The sequence below is a fragment of the Nannospalax galili genome, unplaced genomic scaffold (genome assembly GCF_000622305.1).
Source record: "Nannospalax galili isolate Female #2095 unplaced genomic scaffold, S.galili_v1.0 scaffold380, whole genome shotgun sequence".
Classification (NCBI taxonomy): Eukaryota; Metazoa; Chordata; class Mammalia; order Rodentia; family Spalacidae; genus Nannospalax; species Nannospalax galili.
In genome coordinates, this window is record NW_008348568.1 from 2,602,346 (window position 1) to 2,617,218 (window position 14,873).

General features: G+C 44.7%; 1 protein-coding gene across 2 annotated transcripts; it reads left to right on the forward strand.

Moving 5' to 3' along the window:
* Positions 1-9,567: 9,567 nt before the first annotated feature.
* A1bg (alpha-1-B glycoprotein) lies at positions 9,568-13,233 on the forward strand. Of its 2 annotated transcripts, none has more exons than XM_029569552.1 (7): positions 9,568-9,669; positions 9,746-9,781; positions 9,872-10,156; positions 10,506-10,778; positions 10,976-11,260; positions 11,638-11,938; positions 12,663-13,070. In XM_029569552.1, exons 1-7 carry the CDS (start codon positions 9,636-9,638, stop codon positions 12,961-12,963), a joined length of 1,515 nt encoding a protein of 504 aa, XP_029425412.1. In that variant the 5' UTR covers positions 9,568-9,635; the 3' UTR covers positions 12,964-13,070. The 2 variants fall into 2 exon arrangements, with proteins under 2 accessions (XP_029425412.1, XP_029425411.1); XM_029569551.1 differs by lacking the exon at positions 12,663-13,070 and adding an exon at positions 13,091-13,233 and having other exon boundaries at positions 9,581-9,669; positions 11,638-11,934.
* The last annotated feature ends 1,640 nt before the right edge of the window (positions 13,234-14,873 follow it).

Consider the following 14,873-nt stretch of genomic DNA (forward strand, 5'->3'; position numbering starts at 1 on the left):
TATGTCTTATAGGGTTTATACTGAGTACAATATTGTATAACTGTATTAATTCAACTATGAACCTAAGAATTTACAGCCAATTTTGAAAGAGCTTCATCTTTGCTCTGGAAATTTTATTGAATATGTTAATGCTGCAATGAAATACTTCTAATCATGTGGTTATTAAACAAATAATTTTTTTTTAAACATATAGATCCAACACCCAGACTTCCCTTCAAATAACACTGGTTGTTCGTTTATGCAGCCAGGTCTTAGCTCCTTCAGGTATCTGGCTCAGCGATGGAAAGTCCCTTTGTCCAAGGTTGTACACCCTCCTTGGGATGTCCCTAATTTACCAATTATTGGATTGATCATTAGCTAATCACTGGCCAAGATGCTTGTGAAGAGGCCACACTTCCAGTCTTGTATGGAACACAGGTGAGCAAACCTGTAGAGATCCCTGTCCGAGTACTTGCATCAGTTTCATGTCTTCCTTTGCACAGTGTTGCTTCCTCTTTCTCACCCACAGTATTGATCTGTAAGAAGCGTCTTATACCCTGGTTTTGACTTGGTGTTTCTTCTAGGAAACCTACAAGAGGCCCCAAGAAATGGAAAAGTAAAGAAAACATTAGCAGTGTCTTAAAGATATAAACCAAGCCGTCCTTTCTACGCGGAAGCCCAGAGCTGAGGCACCCAACACAGGCATTCAGGCTTCCAGTCTGCATTGTAGAGCCATCCACTTAAATATGAAACATTCACTTATTATTCAATGTTAGAAAAACCTTTACATTGAATAGTTGAATACAGTAAAGTGAGGATGAATAAAATATTTTTGTCAAGACATTGTACGCATGAACCAAAGAATAGGAACGAAAATATTGTAGAAACATAAAAATTTTTAAGACCTCAAAAGGATATGATCACTAAACATATTATGAGAATTCCCAAGGGTTTGAAGGCAAAGTTCGGCTAATTTTCTAATATGTAGTACAAAAAACAAACAATAAAAACAAAAACAAGAAATGAAAATGAGAAAGACCAAATAATCTAGATTAAGAAAAACAAAAAAGTAAAGAAAATAACACTTGAGTTTGAGTCCTAGAGATCCAACATCCCAGGGACATCATTTCTAAAAAGAAAAAAATGGGAAAAAAAGAGAAATATCAAATAAAAAATTGAAAACTCTTCCAACAATGGAAGATGTCAGCCTACAGAGTAAAATAACAAGCTAATTAACATTTAATATCTAATTAAGTCTTAGCAAATAGATTTTTAAAACCCAAACCATCCAAATCAATGGAAAAATAAATTGCCACAAATGTCCTGAAAAAAATAAGAGCATATTCTCTGGAGAGAACCCAGAATCCAAAGACTTTGGACCTGCAGTTTCAGGAGGAGCTGCTCACTAGGAAGAATGTTTTCTCCAGTCCTGAGGAAAGTAAATGATTCTTAATGTCTCCCACATTCACGTAAGTCTAAATCAGAGTGAATGCTATCATAAATACTACAAGTAGAATGGCTCAAAAACAGCAGAAACCTATGTAGCATTGAACTATACTAGTGGCTACAGACTAAGATCAAGAGTCCAGTAGATTCAATGCCTACTGAAAGCCCCACTTTCTGGTTCATACATAGAACCTTTTGGTGTGTCCTCAGATAGTGGGAGAGGCAAGTTAGTTCTCTGGGGCCTCTTAGTTGGGGACCTCCCACGGCCTTAGCTCCTAATGTTATCCACCTGAGGATCAGGACTCAACGTGCAAATGTGGAGGGTTGCATAAGCATTCAGTTTACAGCAATGCACATGAGTGTGTTTTCAGACATAAAATGTTAACTCCTGTGTTCCTTTTTCCTCTGAAATCTACTTGAAGATGAGATCCATAAAAAGAAAAAAATAGATCAATAAATTCAGCGAGGATGGGGAGATGGCTGAATGCCTAAAGCAGTTGCCACACAAGCACAACGAACTGATGCTTTCCTCAGAATAGATCCCCATCAAGGGCCACGTTACTGTACATGTTTACATGACAGCATGTAACTGTATCAGTATGTAAACACACACTTACATACTTTGAATAGTTAAACACTGAATATCTCACTATAATTAGATAAAATCTGCTTGGAGAACAGGAACGAGGAAAAATGGAGTTTCATGCATGTCTGTAGTGACAGTTTGAGCAGGATAGTGAAGAAAAACTCACCCCTCATTTTCCATACTGGATAGAATACATATAAATACATATAAATATGTGTAACTAAAAAAAATATTAATTGAAGAAATGTAGACGATACTTCAAGAGAAAAAGGCTGTGAGGTCTAGGGTGGCTCTCTCTTAAAGCTTAGGGAATGGAAAAATGAAGAGGCTTTTGGGGTTTGTTTCAATAAGCCTTGGGGTTATGTTACATGAAACCATATTCATGGATTTCTTTATTTTTTATAATTTTATTTATTATTTTTATTATTATTAAAATATTTTTACTGAGTGTATTAGTCACTTTTCTGTTGCTGTGATAGAAATACTGACTTTTTAAAAAAAGATCTAGGGGCTGGAGAGATGGCTCAGCTATGGCGGAGGACCCAGGTTTGATTTCCTGCACCTCATGGCAGCCAACAGCCATCTGTAACTCCAGTTCCAGAGGATTCTGATGCCATTTTCTGACCTCCTCTAACATACATGCAGGCAATACACTCATACACAAAAAAATGAAAGTAGTAAAAAAAATTTGTAATCTACACGTTTCCCCATCTGGGAACAAAATGTTCAAATACTTGGAACCTATGGGGGGACATTTTCATTCAAACCATCACATGGAACCTTTGCATCCTTCATACAACAGTTCCCAATCCAATCTAGACCCCATCCTCCATCCATGCCCCCAACACCAGCATCCAGACTCCATGCATTCCACCAAGCACGTTGTCTTATCTATAAGGTCAATATATTTTTACGTGTATGAGTATATTACCTGCATACATGTAAGTATACCCGTGTCATGCAATGCCTGTGGAGGTTAGAAAAGGACATCGGATCCCCTGGAACTGAAGTTACAGATGGTTGTTAGCCATCATGTGGGTGCTAAAACCTGAACCCAGGTCCCCTGCAAGAAGCAGTGAGTACTCTTAACCACTGAAGAGTGGTTATAACCACTAAAGAGTGAATATAACCTGCCTTCCTTCTCATGACCACCCAAATAAGGTGAGTTAATGATGGCTTCCCACATCCCCCTCCTCTGTAAGCTCTTGACTACCAATTTCTTCAAAACCTACAGTCTGGAAGAGAGTGGTAGATGAGACAGACTCTTCCAGCAAAATGACCGTCTGAAAAAAAGGGAGTATGTGCTGTGGATGGAGAAGGCAGAGAACCTGGAAAGAAACATAAATTACCCTATAGGCTTCACAGAAAGACTGATGTGAACAGCTGCAGGTCAGATTTTTATAAGGAGTGTCAGTTTAGTGGCAGATATCCCAGACAGCTGCAAAATATATGTGTGCAAATGTCTCTTTAAATTTTCAGACAGGACATTTCTGCTTCATTCATATCTGTGTGCCAGTGTTTCTTAAGTGTCATTACTGCACAGAACCTGAGCACCATGGCAGTCACCTGGCTCTGTATTATCCTGACAGAAAGCAACATGCAAAGATTCACTGAACAAATGGCTCAATATGGTTATGGCTCTTGGGCTTTACCTGAAATAGAAAAGTCATAACTGAAGCCCAGAGTCTGTTCCGGATACAGAAAACAAATACTTTTCATTGGCCTTTTCTGTTTCCAGTAGCAAGTGCTGTAAATAAGGAGACAGCTGCTGTAGACCTGTTCTAAGAGTGGGCGAATGAGGGTTTCAAAATGGGGAGTTTTCCCCTAATGTTTCTACCTTTCTAAAAGTGAGTATAGCCAGATCTGATGGCACAGGCTTATATCCCTGCTACTTAGAAGACTGAAGCGGAAAGATAGCAAATTCAAACTCTGCCTCGGCAATTCAGTGAAACCTTGTCTCAAAATGAAGAGACAAAAGAAGGCAAGGGCTCTGTCTTGGCAACAGATGATGCCCAGCATGTTCCCGGCCTTTGGTTCAATTCCCAGTACTGAGGAGGAACAAAGCAGCGAGCATATACAATAAATGAATAATAAATTTAGGAAAAGCCTTAGAGGCTTTTAGTCAAAAAAGGGAATCTTCAAGCCTTGTTCTAGGAGGAGAAAGTTAAATAAAGGGAAGAAAGAATGTTCTGAAGATATGCTAGCATGATTTTTCGGCCCATTTCAGTTTTCTATTCTACAACCCAGGGGATTTAATCCACTTGGTTGAGTGTGTGGGATTGGAGAAATGAAGAAGTAGAAGAGGATGACTACAAGGGGGGGACCAGTTGCCAGTATATAGTACTAGGTTGGGAGAGAACACAGAACCTGTAAAACATTCCATGCTTGGGAAGAGTCAAGAGAACTTAGAAAGAGTAATCAATCACTGATACTGTACTGTAACAGGTGTGCTGTGGTATGTGATCATTTGATTTTACTTTTTAAATTAGGACATTGAAGAATACGTTCACAATGGTGTACTTTGGAAAACGGAAACAAAGATTTAAATTAAGAGATGGTGGCAATTGATAGCTAGAGAGTTAGCAGGACCCTTGTGCACTGTCCCCTAAGGATCACCAGAAATCTGGGTCAGGAAATTAGACCTCCCTCGGGTATATATAATTGGCACTCGAGTTCATGTACTCAGATAATAAAGAAAATAATGATATGGCAGAAAGCAAAGTCAGAGCATTAAAAGCATGGTTTCTTTTAACCATCAGGGAAGTAACAGGTGATTATTGTCCTTTAGACTGTCCCTCTTTGCTTTTGAGTTGTGGATGATATTACCCAAGTCATTTCTCAGACAGTACAGTGGGATAAGAGGTAGTCTAAATATCTGGTCTATCCCTGGCCAATGCACTAACTTGTCCCTAAGACATGCCTGCAAGAATCCCCAGACATTGAGAGGAAGTGTGGCTCAAAGAAGGAACCCATTTTATTTAAAATTAGGAGGCTATCAAGTTTAAGTAGCAGAAACAGAAAAAGAGCTGTTAATCAATTCTGGAAAGTATTTAAAGGTCAATAGGACACTGTGAAAAACCCATAAAATGGGGAGAAGGAAACTACTGAACATAAAAATCTTTGCATTCTTCACAAGAAAGGAGTCAGCCAAAAACTTATAATCTGATTAAGCAGAACTGAAGTCTCCGTGAAGCCCACGTGTATACCAGTCCTCATTACCTTGGTAACCTCTTTCTCAAGAAAATGATGTTAGGTACTGCAGTCCCTAATAAGATGGTAAGTAATGTCGACAATTGCATCTTCTGCTGACCTGAGATCCATTGCGCAGATAATAAACTGAATGTTTGGGGATCCACAGTGCTCCTCTTGTGAAGCCATAAGTCCTCTGCACCAAAGGGATTTCCATTGAGAAGATGGAGCACTTAGTCTCCCCCTGGACAGGGCATGTGCTAATTGAGACTAAGACAATTGTACTGACCTTCATTCTCTGCATGGCACTTTGGGTCCATTAGAACCCACCACTATTCCTCTTATCTTGGCTCATTTGATTGAACAGGGCACGCCAATAGCACCTCTTCCAAAGGAGGGTTAAGGGGATTGAAGAAGGACACATATAAACACTTTGAATTATCCTTGGCTCATATCAAGAATTCTTCATGCATTAGGTATTAATAGTGTGGTTGTTAGATAGGTGCAGTGGTGCATGACTTTAATCCCAGCACGTGGGAAGCAAAAAAAAAAAAAAAAAAAAAAAATGCAAGCAGATCTTTGTGAGATTGAGGCCAGCCTGGTCTACATAGCTACAGGGAGACCCTACCTCAAAAAAAAAAAAAAAGTGGCTGTTGCTATTGTTACTGTTATCTAATAGATATAGTTAGACTCGGACTCAGACTTAGCAAATCACTGTTTATTTGGACAGTGTATGTGATGGAAAGGATGGAGCAAGAGCAGGAAGAGTATTTGTAAAATAGAAGGTGTGGGTGTGGGTCAAGTCCAAATTTCATACCTGGATCCAAGTATCAAAGTCCTTCTTAGACCAAAGACAATGAATTATTTTTGAGACGTGGTCTCACTATGTAGCTTTGGCTGGCCTGGAACTCACTATATAGATTAGGCTGGCCTCCAACTCGTAGATAGCTGCCTGTCTCTGCCCCTCTGGTCCTGAAAAATGATACTTTTTAAAGTTATCTTGACTATTCTCCGGGATTATATTTTGTGACAAGTGTCTCACACCCTGGAAAGCCCCAACCCCAGGCATTATTGCTTTGCTGACAATTCTTTCTCGCACCCAAATAAAAGACATTCCAAGGCAGACACCAGACATAGGAGGACCCGGCTTCAGCATCCATGACCCAGAGACCCTTAACATCAAGCCTATTCCTACCCTCTGTGCTGGATAGTTTTAGTGTCAACTTGACACACCTGGGTTGAGGGAGCCTCAACTGGGGAATTGCTGTCATTGGGCTACCTGTGGCCATGTCCATGGGGCACCTTCTTCATTGGTGAGTGATGTGGGAGGACCCAGCCCACTGTGGGTGGTGCCACCCTTGGGCAGGTGGGCCTGTGTTGCATAAGAAAGCAGGCTGAGCAGGGGCCAGGGGAGCAAGCCAGTAAGCAGAGTTGTTCCATGGCCTGTGCTCGAGCTCCTGCCTCCAGGTTCCTGTCCTGAGTGCCTCCCTAATGAACTGTGACCTGGGAGATGTAAACTGAATAAATCCTTTTCTCCCTAAGTTGGCAGTGGTCAGAGTGTTTTGTCACAGCAATGGAGTAACAAACAAGGACAGCCTCTGACCAGTTTCAACTCCATCAACCTTCTTGACAACTATTGTGGGTTGAATGGTGCCCTCCAAATGTCCAGGTTCTAATCCTCATTGCATACATGACCTGATAAAGGAATAGAGTCTCCGCAGATGTCTTTAAGGAGTGGCTTCAAGTGGACCCTATGCCAGGTCCTGGTGTCTTTGTAGGATGAAGACAATTTGGTCACAGAGAAGAAAAGAGATACAAAGGAGAGATTGTGGCAACAAAGTGGTATGTACAGAAGCCAAGCAAAGCTGAGGACTGCCAGCATCTCCTATAACCTAAGGCCTTCCTTGGGACTGGAAGAAAAACACGGCCTTAACCAGCCTCTTGGTCTCATACTTAGGACTTCTGGAACTGTGATAAATACATTTCTGTTGTTTAAAGTTATAAAGTTAGTGCAACTTGTTACAGCACTCTTGGGAAGATAATACCAGCAATTTATACTGATCCTATTATCTGTGCCTACCTCAGGGTAGTCATGACCCTTTTTCCCACCAAGTCACTCTTTCTAGCTTGTAGTCTTCGAGAAGGAATTAGAAGCGATATCAGTCTTTTCTAACCTGAGCCCCTTGCATAGTCTGGCCAGAACTCAGCCCACCACAGAGAATGGCTGGCAGGAGCTCTCTTACAGCGATGTAAGTGGAAAGGTACTTTCTGACTCACCTTCACTTTTAGGTGAGACCATCTGACATATCCTTGACTGTATAACAAAACTCCTAAAGATCAGCCTTTTTATCTTTGGCAGTCATCCCGACCTGTTCAGATGGTTTTTACAGAGCTTCACTAGAAAGAGGAAAAATAAATCAATCTCCCAGGTTTTTCAAAACTTATTCCCCATGGATGACAGGAACTGAGACTCAGAAACACAAACTGATGCATAGTGATAGAAAGTATTAATGCATGTTTACCTGATTGTAAGTCTGGTTCCTTTGCATATTAAGGTACCTATGTACAAAGGAAAGCAAGCACTCTGCATAAGACCAAGCTCGTTATTTTATTTTTGGTGTTGTAATTTTGGTTATTTCTGTGTGTATTCTGGGGAATGTTGTGATCCTCTTGAAGGAAGAACATAGATTAACTCAAATATATCATACTCCCTGGATTCTAGAGAAAGAAAGCTGGAAGCTGAGGAGAGAGATTAGTCAAAGAAGAAGCAGAAAAAGAATAGTTATAAACAAATCAAAACAAAAAAAAAATGAATCCGAAAAAAAAATCTCAAAATGCAGAGACTCCAGGCCTGACTTGAGGCACCAGGTAAGAACACCAGAGAAAATAAGTACAACTTAGAAAACCCAGAGCAACCGTGTGTCTGAGTCAAGCCCAAAGCCATGTCTCACCTGTCTGTTAGACAGCATCACTTGGAAGAAACATACTGATTTAACAACAGAAGGGGTAGAAAATGGAGAATTAATCCTTCCTCCGTTATACCCATGGAGGTTGTAAGTGAAGCCCTTTTCTCTTTACCTTCTCAGTTCAGAGCTCATTGAACTAGGATGTCAGTGTCAGCTAGATACACTTGTCAGCATTCTCATGGAGAAGGCTGGATTGGAGAACTTACTATAATGGTCCACTGGCAAATAGGAGACCTTTCACATTCATTCCCAAGCGTGGACATCCACCTTTACCCCAGTAAGTCTACAGAGCAGCAATACTCTGTTAACTTCTCTGGAACCTTTGCAAGCAATAGATGTAGATAGCTTTTCTGGCTGAGCACGGCTATGTGCGTATAGGACCTGGCACACCATCTGAGGGTTGCTTCTCTGTTCTTGCTGGACCCCAGGATTGACCTTTGTTAGCACTGAATTCTTTGCAGCTACCATGCCCAGGCAAGGCTTCATTTCTCAGTCTGTAGCATGGGGAAACATCTGCTTGGCTCCAACACACTAGGGAAGAAACCTAGGAAAGACCAGAACCCTGGAGCCTCTGGCTCTACCTTGAGAAGGTGTGTTCCAGGTATGACTTGAAAAGGTCCTAGTCAAGGGATACCAACTAATGCAGAGGTTTTAGAAGTGTTGACAAAAACCCACAATAGATATTTTATGTCCACGGCCCAACACACATGCCTACACACATGACCATACACCTGCACAGACTAAAAAGTTTACAATATTTTATTTAAATACATTATTTTGTTTCACAGTGCTCTCAATCTTTGTTGATCTAATAAACCTTAATTTGCCAATAGTTTGAGAAACTGTGGAAGTCAAACTCTTGCGCCATCCATCTGATAAAGCATTCTTTCTTCCCTGGAAATGAGGGAGAGGAACCGGGAGAATGAAAGAAAGTGTAGACATTCCTGTCCCGATTTCCAAAGGAGAAAAACATCACATTTGAGGAACTCCAGAAACGCAAGCCGGAAAACACAGTATGCTTGTGGCCCTGAGACACAGACACCGTAGTTTAGATGGTGGATGACAATTTCAGGATACCAAAATGGTTTTATGTGTGCCTATTTGTTTGTTTTATTTCTTTGTTTTATGGCAGGGTCTGTCTCACTGCACGGCCCAGTCTGGCCTGGAATTAGGTGCTCTTTTGATTTAAGGAAATATGGTCTTTTTCCTGAATGGTGACTTGAATCTAAAGTATTTGGTTTTGTTTTGTTTTATTTTAATCTGGGGATGAGAAGATTTTATTGTTATTATTTCAGCTTATAGCTACCAGTTATTATCGCTGAAGCTCCTGAGGCAACTTCTCTGTCCCCATGCCAAGTAGCTGTCTCCCTGACCCCACCTTCCAGGAAGAGTAGGGGACAAGGTCATGACCCAGGACACGCTGCTACTTTAGAAACTCAACCCAGACTGGCTAGACCGAGGATTCTGCCATGTCTGCATGGGTGGCCTTACTGTTGCTCTGGGGTGAGGTATCCTAGGGCCTGGGTCCCTCTAGGGCAGGAGGGATGTGAATGGGAACTCACAGGCTCTGTTTCTACAGGTTTCACCCTGGGCCCAGCAACGGATGGAGCAGTCTGTGAGTTCTGGTCTAGGGCCTGGGAATAGTGGACTGTGGGGACACCTTTTCCAGACAGCAGCAAGCTGACCCCAACTTCCTTCACTCCAGTTGTTAGTACTCAACCCAGTCTGTGGGCAGAGCCGGAGTCACTGCTGGAACCCTGGGCCAACCTGACACTGACCTGTGAGGCCTACCGGGAGACTCAAGACTTCCAACTGCTCAAGAACGGGGTGGTCCAGGAGCAAGTCCGTGTTGGTTTTCCTGTCATCAAGTATCACTTCCCACTGGGAACAGTGACAAGTAACAACCGGGGCCTCTATGGCTGCCAAACAGGCTTGAGCTTTGCAGGCGTATGGACAGAGCTGAGCAATCTCCTGGAGGTGACAGGAACAGGTAAGCAAGAGGTCAGAAGGTAGTGGAAGGAGAGCGATGGGGGAGCATTCCTCAGAGGCATCTGATATCTCTGAGCCTCAGTTTGCTTAGCTGTCAAGCAGGGGATGTTCATGCTGCACCCAGAGGGTCATGAGTGCTAAGTCCCATAGAGATCTGGGAACAGACCTGGAACACAGTATTACCCTCCACTGGTCTCTGTGCTGTAGGCCCTTGTCTCTGCTGTCCCTGCCTCCCTGCCATCAGTACCCTCCCTCTCCTTGTCACCCTTATGTTTTCTGATTATGGACTTCAAGTTCTCCCTCTCACCTGAGCCAGGAAGAAACACTCATCAGCCCTGTTCTATCCACAGAGCCCTTGCCTCAACCGGGGATCACTACCCAGCCAGTGTCCTGGATCACACCAGGCCTGGACACAAAGCTACTGTGCAAGGTGGGCCTCCGGGGTGTGATCTTCCTGCTGAGGCGAGAAGGTGATGCTGGTTTTCTGGAGGTAAGTGAGGTTGCAAAGGATGGATATGCCACCTTCCCAGTTCACCAGCCTGGAAACTACAGCTGCAGCTACCAGACTCATCCAGCAGGCAAACCCTCAGAGCCCAGCGCCACTGTCACCATCAAGGAGTACGGTGAGTGCTGAACCCCAATGCTGAAAACCCCTGCCTAGGACTGAATCCGTGGACACCAAAGATGGGAGGGGTGTCCTTGGGCTGTCACCTGGAAGACAGAAGATTGGGGACTGGGCAGAGGGTAGCTGGGGTAGCTCTCTGGGGTTCCCTGACAAGCGGTGTGTACTGGACTGATTCAAGGACTCCCCTGCCTCCAGCCACACCTCCTCCACCTGAACTTTCTTACGGCAAGATCCTGAGACCCATCACCCACTGGAACCTTGTCTGTGTGGGGCCCTTGAGCAACGCTGAGTTCCAACTGAGGCAAGGGGAGAAAGATTTGAAGGTCCCCAGGAGCAGCACCTACCCAGAGCTTGTCTTCTTTCACCTGAAGTTGGAGGACATGGGGGACCATGGTCCTGTGACTTGCCGCTACAGGCTTCGCAGCAGGAAGGCAGCCTGGTCTGCAGACAGCGAGCCCTTAGAGCTGATATGGAGCGATGGTGAGCAGCACTGCTAGGGAGCAGAGTGGGCTGAGAAGGTGAGGAGCGGGATGGAGGCCTGGAAGCTAGAGTTCCCGAACCCACAGAAACCACCCCTTCAGTCTTGGAGTCTCCAGCTTCAAATGCGACAGTGAACACAGCAGCCTGGAGGGCTGCAAAGGTCACCAGAGAGGTCTGGCACAGATCTGGATGGCCTGTAGCCTGCCAAGGGATCCTAGCTGGGGGGTCTCCTGCCTGCCCAGGGCCTGCCAAGGAGCAGAGTAGAGAGGGGACTTGGGCAGTCACAAGGTAGAAGGCTCAGCAAGAACACAAGATGGATCATGTGTGGGGCCTGTGCTGTGCCCTCAGACTAGGTCAGCATGTCTTGAATTCCACAGAGACGCTGCCGGCTCCGGTGCTTACTGTGGAGCCTGAGGGTTCAAATCCTGAACCTGGCTCTCGGGTGCAGCTGCGATGCACAGCTCCCAAGGCCGGCCTGAGCTTCGCCCTGAAACGCGAGAACTGGGGCCAGCACAGCCTTCTGCAGATACTGAAGCCCACCGGGACCGAGGCGGTCTTCCAGCTCCCTGGCTTCTCCGTCGCGGACTCTGGCAACTACAGCTGTTTCTACTCGGACCTGGCGCCTCCTTTTGCAGGCTCCGCACCCAGCACTAGTCTGGAACTGAGTGTGGATGGTGAGTGTGGACCGGGGGAGGGGTGGGGGGTTGGGGGGGTGGCCCTGTAGGGTGCTCGGTAAGCCACCAGTTGTTTCTGGGCTGTGTTCCTCCTGTGAGACACCCACCTTTCTGGGTTGTCCATTAAAACGAGTAGGAGGATCTCGAAGTCCATGACATGAGGCCCAGCAGTGAAACCTGGCACTCTGGCTGGTTTCCAATAGCCTAAGCCAGAAGGCGGTAAGTTGAGTCCTGTTCAAAAATGTGAAGGCAGGATCCAGATTTTTCCTGTTCAGATGTGCCTTCCTGTGCCTCGGTTTCCCTGTGCTGTCTGCATCTCAGTTCCACTTATATGGATTGACCCCCTTGGGGCCATCTCCACTGGTTTTGGGTTAATGGGTAATTTTCCAGAGTGCTCGGTCCCTGCGGTCTATTTATTCCCTGATTTCCTCATCAAGGTCTCCACCAGGGCAGAGGTCACCCTCATAGAACCTGCACAGGCTGAGCAGGCTTAGATTCTGCCTCCAGACCTTTAGACTCTACTGCCAGAAACAGTTTGCTGCAGGCTTCCTTCACCCCTCTGTAGACCCCATGAAGTCCTGGGATAGGCCAGGGCCTGGGAATTCTCATGGAACTTGTGAGGCTAAGACTTAGACCCTTAGACCAGATACAGATGTGACTGCACAGGTGCCCAAGATGCAGAACGGCATAGGAATTGTCTGGCTCAGAGTGGACGGAGTGCATCGGAGTGCACCCAGGCCAAAACTCCAGGCCCTGTGGACTGGTACCGTGCCTGCGGGCCGTGATGCAGTTCTGCGTTGCGAGGCCCCCATACCCAAGGTCACCTTCCATCTGCTGCGTGATGGCAAGAAAGTACCTTCCACAGTTCAGAACATGCTGAGTTCATCAACAGACCTTGCCCTGCCCTTCGTGGGTCCCCAGCATACGGGCAACTACAGCTGTCGCTATTCCGGGTCTAATAGCTTCCAATCAGAGCTCAGCGAGCCAGTGGAACTCCTAGTCGTGGATGAGGCTTCCTCGGGGCGCTGATTCGGTTCTGCTGCTTGGTCTTGGCTGGGTTGTACACTGACTGATTACCTAATCCAGCCGTATGTGCAAAGGCTGTGGCAAAGTTCAAGGTCAGTGAACCCATTTTTCTTTTGTCAAATTTGTCTAGGAAGCTGATCTAGCTGTGTAACCGGGTTGCAATGGTATCCTTGGAAAGAACCAGAAGTACTGACAGAACTCCCTCCCATTGCTCCTGCTACAGGACGTTTCACCTTCATTGCCCCCGAAGTTAATAAATATTAAGGAACAGTTTGTGTAAGTGTGTCTTCCACTTGTGGGTCCAGTCTGGAACAGTTGAATGTGGACTGAAACTGATCTCCTAGGCCTCAGAGCCTGTGTCATTAAAATAGGGGGACTGGGAAGTAGAGGGTGGTGGGGGTCCTCTGACTTGGATCCTGAGGGTGGAAGGGTGGAAGACTGGTCCTGGGCCCACATGTCTCAAGATCCCTTTCTCCAGCCCTCCTCTATCCAACTGCCTCTGAGTTTTCAGGCACTTCTGCCCGTTCCAGCAGGTGTGGGCAGGTAGCATGGGAACTCCAGAAACTCCAGTCTTAACTTTGATTGGCTTGGTCCCTACCCCAACAGCAAGGCACGAGATGCTGGCTTTGTTTTTATTTTTACAAATATGCCCTGGTGGATGGCTTCAGAGTGTGACCAAATCAATGCATTATCGGAAGTGACTCAACTGGAACAAACCAGAGCAACAAAACATCTTCAGAGCTGAACCAATACTGTGTTCCCTTCAAGCCTCAGTGGAATCTGAGACTGAAGCCTGAAGTGTTGATCCCAGAAACAGAAGGGAGGGCCCCAGCTTGAAGTTGCTCTGCCTCCTGAAATGTGTGTCAGGCATTCCCCATGCTCTCGGTTCCCACCATGACTCTCAAATGCTCCACGCCTCCCAGCCAGCAGTTGCTCATCCAGCGCCTTTATTTAGACTATTCTTTCTCCCCCTTTATCTTGCATTTATAAGCTAAAATACTGACTCACGTTTGGAAAAGGAAGGGCCATTCATTCATTCATTTTCTCTTTCAACAAACTCTAATCAGAGTTTCAGCATAATCCAGGAGCCACGTTGGTTTGTGGGGATCTCAATAATGAACAATACACGGTCCGTATTCTTAAAGAATGTACAGTCTAAGGCAAGTTAGATGACTTAGTGGTTAAAAGCTCTTGTCCCACAATCCTGTTGCCCTTAATTGATCCTCTGAGCCCACATTTTAAAAAACAAAAACAGAATGTGATGGCATGCATCTATAATCCCAATACTACAGGGAGATGGAGGGGAGAAAGGAAAGTGGCCTGCTGCTGGTCCAGCTAGCTTGGAGTGCGCAACACACCAGAAATGCCAAGAAAGACTTTGCCTCTACAAGTTAGAAACAGAGACACAACACAGAAAGTTTTCCTTTTATCCTCACAGGGCACACCTATCACATACATGTCCATCCTCACAGGGCACACCTATCACATACATGTCCATCCTCACAGGGCACACACTATTACATGCATGCCCATCCTCACAGGGCACACACTATCACATACATGCCCATCCTCACATATACACCCAGTAATCATAAACTAATAAATAAAAGAATGAATATAGTTTAGCCAAAAGCAGTAGATTCTCCCAGGATAATGTGCAGATTGTAACAATTCAAATGAGTTAACAGGGCATTATTGGTGCATAGGTCTCTGACTCTAATGCCTTGAAAGTAACATAATGAGTTACCTAAGACTCCTTGGAGTTGTTGATTCCTGACACAGCTGGAGATGCAAAAAGAAAATGGGAATCCTATGGGGACCACAACCATTTTAGATAAATATCATTCTCAATTTATTTTATTTTATTTTTAAATATTTTATTTATTATTTTTATTTTATGTGTATGTGTGTAT

What these genes read in the sequence shown, in the direction of transcription:
- A1bg (XM_029569552.1), top strand. Translation starts at nt 9,636, where the DNA reads ATGTCTGCATGGGTGGCCTTACTGTTGCTCTGGG. An exon ending in TGTCACCATCAAGGAGTACG is followed by an intron (nt 10,779 to 10,975) that starts GTGAGTGCTGAA and finishes CCCTGCCTCCAG; the next exon opens with CCACACCTCCTCCACCTGAA. An exon ending in GAACTGAGTGTGGATGGTGA is followed by an intron (nt 11,939 to 12,662) that starts GTGTGGACCGGG and finishes AGTGCATCGGAG; the next exon opens with TGCACCCAGGCCAAAACTCC.